This window comes from Beta vulgaris, chromosome 2 (genome assembly GCF_026745355.1).
Source record: "Beta vulgaris subsp. vulgaris cultivar EL10 chromosome 2, EL10.2, whole genome shotgun sequence".
NCBI classification, from domain to species: Eukaryota; Viridiplantae; Streptophyta; class Magnoliopsida; order Caryophyllales; family Amaranthaceae; genus Beta; species Beta vulgaris.
The window spans coordinates 35,934,227-35,937,822 of NC_079203.1; the positions used below are offsets into that span (position 1 = coordinate 35,934,227).

The following is a 3,596-nucleotide window of genomic DNA, read 5'->3' on the forward strand; positions in this document are numbered from 1 at the left end:
ATTGGGTCAGACGGTCTGACCCAATATTTTCACTATTAATTTACTTCTTAGATATTATTGTTATTATATAATCATCATCAAGTATTAATATATTAATACAAATAATATAAAATAATTATTATTAATTACCATTATTATCACTAATTATTATTATAAATAATAATTTATGATTATTGATATTATTTATTTATAACTATCATTTAATAAAAATATAAAATACTATTATTATTATTCATTATTAATTATTCATTATTATTATTTAAATATTATTTATATATTTATTGCATTCAATTTAATTCAATTCAATTAAATTTAATTCAATTTAGCTGTTTTATGCCGAAGAAAACAGACCCTTATTAATGTGATGTGATGAAAACAATGATGCTAGAGTGGAAGTGAAGAGACATCTATTATCAAGAATCGTATAACTGCACAAAAGGTTGAGGGGAAAGGGTGACGCAAAGGGCTCTCAACTCATAGTGGTTACGGGAAGACAGTAACGGTCCGTTTGGTTGTTGGTCATAAATGATGGTAATGGGAATGAATTTGTGTGTAAATTTGTGAAAAATATCATTGTCCATTCCCATGGTAATACTAATTTATCTTAAAGTGTCCACTTTCCTTCTTGAATTTTCATTCCCATCCAATACCACCTTGTAAGGTGGTAATGAGTGGTAATGAAAATTGCTTCCCCTTGGAGACAAAAAATACAAGTTTAGGAGTGAGATTGATTGCTCATGGAGAAAAAATGTCTCCCCATGGAGATTTTAAGGGTGATTCCCTAATAAAATTACACTTAAAATTTATTCCCATTACCGCAATTTATTAACATCTACCAAACGGGCCGTAAATGCTAGAGGAAGGTGTGGTTCATACGGGACTTTTTATCCTATTGCATCATACATTCATACGGGAGGGGAAAATTGTAGCGTGATCGACTGATTGATTTCTTGATCTTCCGAATTCTAGGTCAGAAGAAGGTGGAAAATGTGTAAAGTTACTTTCAATCATCACCCAGCAGCCAAAATCATATTCAATACCGCTATAGTTGTCAGTGTTCTTGAGCAGTTCATACTCTCATAAATTCATAATGATATAACTTTCATAAATTCAGCAAAATCTCAAGAGAACAAAATTAAATTTTGAAGGCCTTCCGGCACAAAAATTAACCAAGTATGAAATAGAAGATCTCGAGTCCGACTACAGCACTTCCTATGGAAAAGGTAAAGTTCTGACCATAACCCAGCTAGCCCTACCCTGCCCTGAAGCTAGCATCATTTTTAACCACCAAGATCAAGCCACAAGGGTGCTGGCAGTTGTAGACTCGCTGCAAGAAGAAAATTGAGTTATTAACAGCTCATGCAACAATTTCACAACGGAAGCAGAAGGTTAAGCAATCTGAACGAAGACAGGAAACTCACTATTTCCAGACTGGTGGGAGCTTCTTTGTCTTCTTGTAGTAACGAGCAAGTCTGTGGATCCTGCTCTCGACCAAAATCAACCTAAACTTGGAGTCTTTGTCCTTTCTGTTCCTCTCCAAATGCTTACGAATAGCCACAGCCTTCTTGATAAGGTGGTAGAGATCCTCGGGAATTTCAGGAGCAAGACCTAACCATAAGATAGGCAGCAAGCAAGACAAACAACAATGAGATTAACTTAAAGTTCAACGCATACAAAAACAACTCAATACAGTACAAGTTTAAGCAACAAGCACAGTCTAGTCTGTTCACATCCTAATCCAGCTAAGAGCGTGTTTGTATGAGATTTTGAACGATTGGGAATGGAAACAAGAAACCATTGACGTTACATATTGTTTGGTATCACGAGTACGACATGGTTTCCATTTCTTGAGAGTAATTATTTCCACCCAATTATTACCCTCCTCTACCCTATGGTAACACATTAAAGTTATACTCTCGTCAATCCCACACATATAAGAGTTTCCTTTTCATAGTGAAACTAAACACCCAACAAAGGTAAAAATTACCTTTCCTTCACTCTACATATTACATTTCCTTCCCATTATATGTGTTTGAACGAAACACGCGCTAAGATATACTAACAATCACCAATTGCTGAGCTTCACTCATTCACCACAAGCTTAAAACTCGTATATCAATTAAGAAAGAAGAAAAACAGACGGCCAATATGCTAATGCAAAAAAACCACAATAAAAAACATATTATAGGAAGAAAAATGAATAAAACTCTCTAAGTGGACTTCAAATTTCATTATTAAATTGCAGGTTACAAGAACTTTTTAACAAAGAAAGTTCATCATCATGATACTATGGCAAAATATTGCAATTAGAGAACCATAATAGCATTCTTAATGGACAACATATGCATTCACTCACTCAACTAATTCAACATCTAAATCGAATCATCTAGTCGTTTCTAGCAATCGACAAGTCTGACCGCAATCAACATCCTCAAAATCATCCAATCTAGTATTCATACAACTTCCCTTTCACCACACTAATAACATGACCAATACAATGAAAAAAACATAATACAAAACAAAAAAAATTATACCATTCATACTACGAAAACATTGCATAATGTAATAATATCAAAACTACAAATAAACTTGATCAAACCCAAAATATCAGAGAGAAACATCAAAAGATTACCATGAGCCTTAAGAATACGAAGAATTTTGCTGCCAGTAACACTCTTAACTTGAGCAATACCATGAGAATCCCTAAGAATCACACCAATCTGAGAAGGTGTAAGACCCTTCTTTGCAAACTTACAAATATTGTCATCCACCTGCATAAAAATTCAATCTTTCAAAAAATTATCCAATACCCAGAAAAATTAAAGAACTAGGTAATGCAAAAATCAATCAAATCTTCAATTTCCAATCATATCTAAAAACACCCATTAAAGAGAGGGGAGAGAAAACTAACATCTTGTGAAGAAATCTTGAGCCAAGTTGGAGGAGTGCGTTTGTATGGAATAGCAGATGAAGAGATACCCTTACTGAAAAAAAGATGGTACATTTAGAATCCACCATTAAAGCGGTGAAAATTGAAGGAAAGTTGGAGAGAGAAAATGAAGAGATGAACTTACCCTCCACTGTGCATGCGACCCATGGTGACGGCGGAAGTAGGAAGTAGTGATGTGCTCTGCTCGCTGTGTTTTTGTTGTTGTTCTTTCTTTGGATTACTTCAAAGAAAAAACCCTACCTATATTTCTTTCTAAATGGGTTGTGTTTTAGGTTAATATACAAGCTATTGGGTTCCGGGCACCCGTTTCACCTAAATGAGTTTCTACGCCAAGTTCTTTTTAGGGCCCAACCAATGTTTCATAATTCATCAATCCTTATGGCATGTGGGTATCAAGATAAGGAAAGTTCTTACAGGGACTTATTTGTGACGTTTGGTTCCTAAAATATAAGTATAATATAATTGATCTTATTTGTGACGTTTGGTTCCTAAAATATAGCCATATAGATATAACTAGGGCTGGCAATGAATTGAGACAACTCGCAGCTACTCGAACTCGACTCGAGTGAGCTCGACTCATGCTCGAACTCGACTCTTTTTTACGAGAAAAGCATGTTTTATCCAATATCAACCATTACAAGAGCAC

The 3,596-nt window shown here is 34.6% G+C and overlaps 1 protein-coding gene across 1 annotated transcript; it reads right to left on the reverse strand.

Annotated features, from left to right (window-relative positions):
- Positions 1 to 1,084: 1,084 nt before the first annotated feature.
- On the reverse strand, positions 1,085 to 3,232 carry LOC104886837 (40S ribosomal protein S13). Its single transcript, XM_010671364.4, has 5 exons — positions 3,075 to 3,232; positions 2,912 to 2,984; positions 2,633 to 2,771; positions 1,422 to 1,608; positions 1,085 to 1,327 (listed from the first exon to the last, which is right to left on the reverse strand). Exons 1-5 carry the CDS (start codon positions 3,095 to 3,097, stop codon positions 1,294 to 1,296), a joined length of 456 nt encoding a protein of 151 aa, XP_010669666.1. The 5' UTR covers positions 3,098 to 3,232; the 3' UTR covers positions 1,085 to 1,293.
- Between the last annotated feature and the right edge of the window lie 364 nt (positions 3,233 to 3,596).

Coding starts and splice junctions, on each gene's coding strand:
- LOC104886837 (XM_010671364.4), bottom strand. CDS start 3,097: ATGGGTCGCATGCACAGTGGAGG. Junction 2,985..3,074: donor GGTCGCATGCACAGTGGAGG/GTAAGTTCATCT, acceptor TCTTTTTTTCAG/TAAGGGTATCTCTTCATCTG. Junction 1,328..1,421: donor CTCCCACCAGTCTGGAAATA/GTGAGTTTCCTG, acceptor TTCTTCTTGCAG/CGAGTCTACAACTGCCAGCA.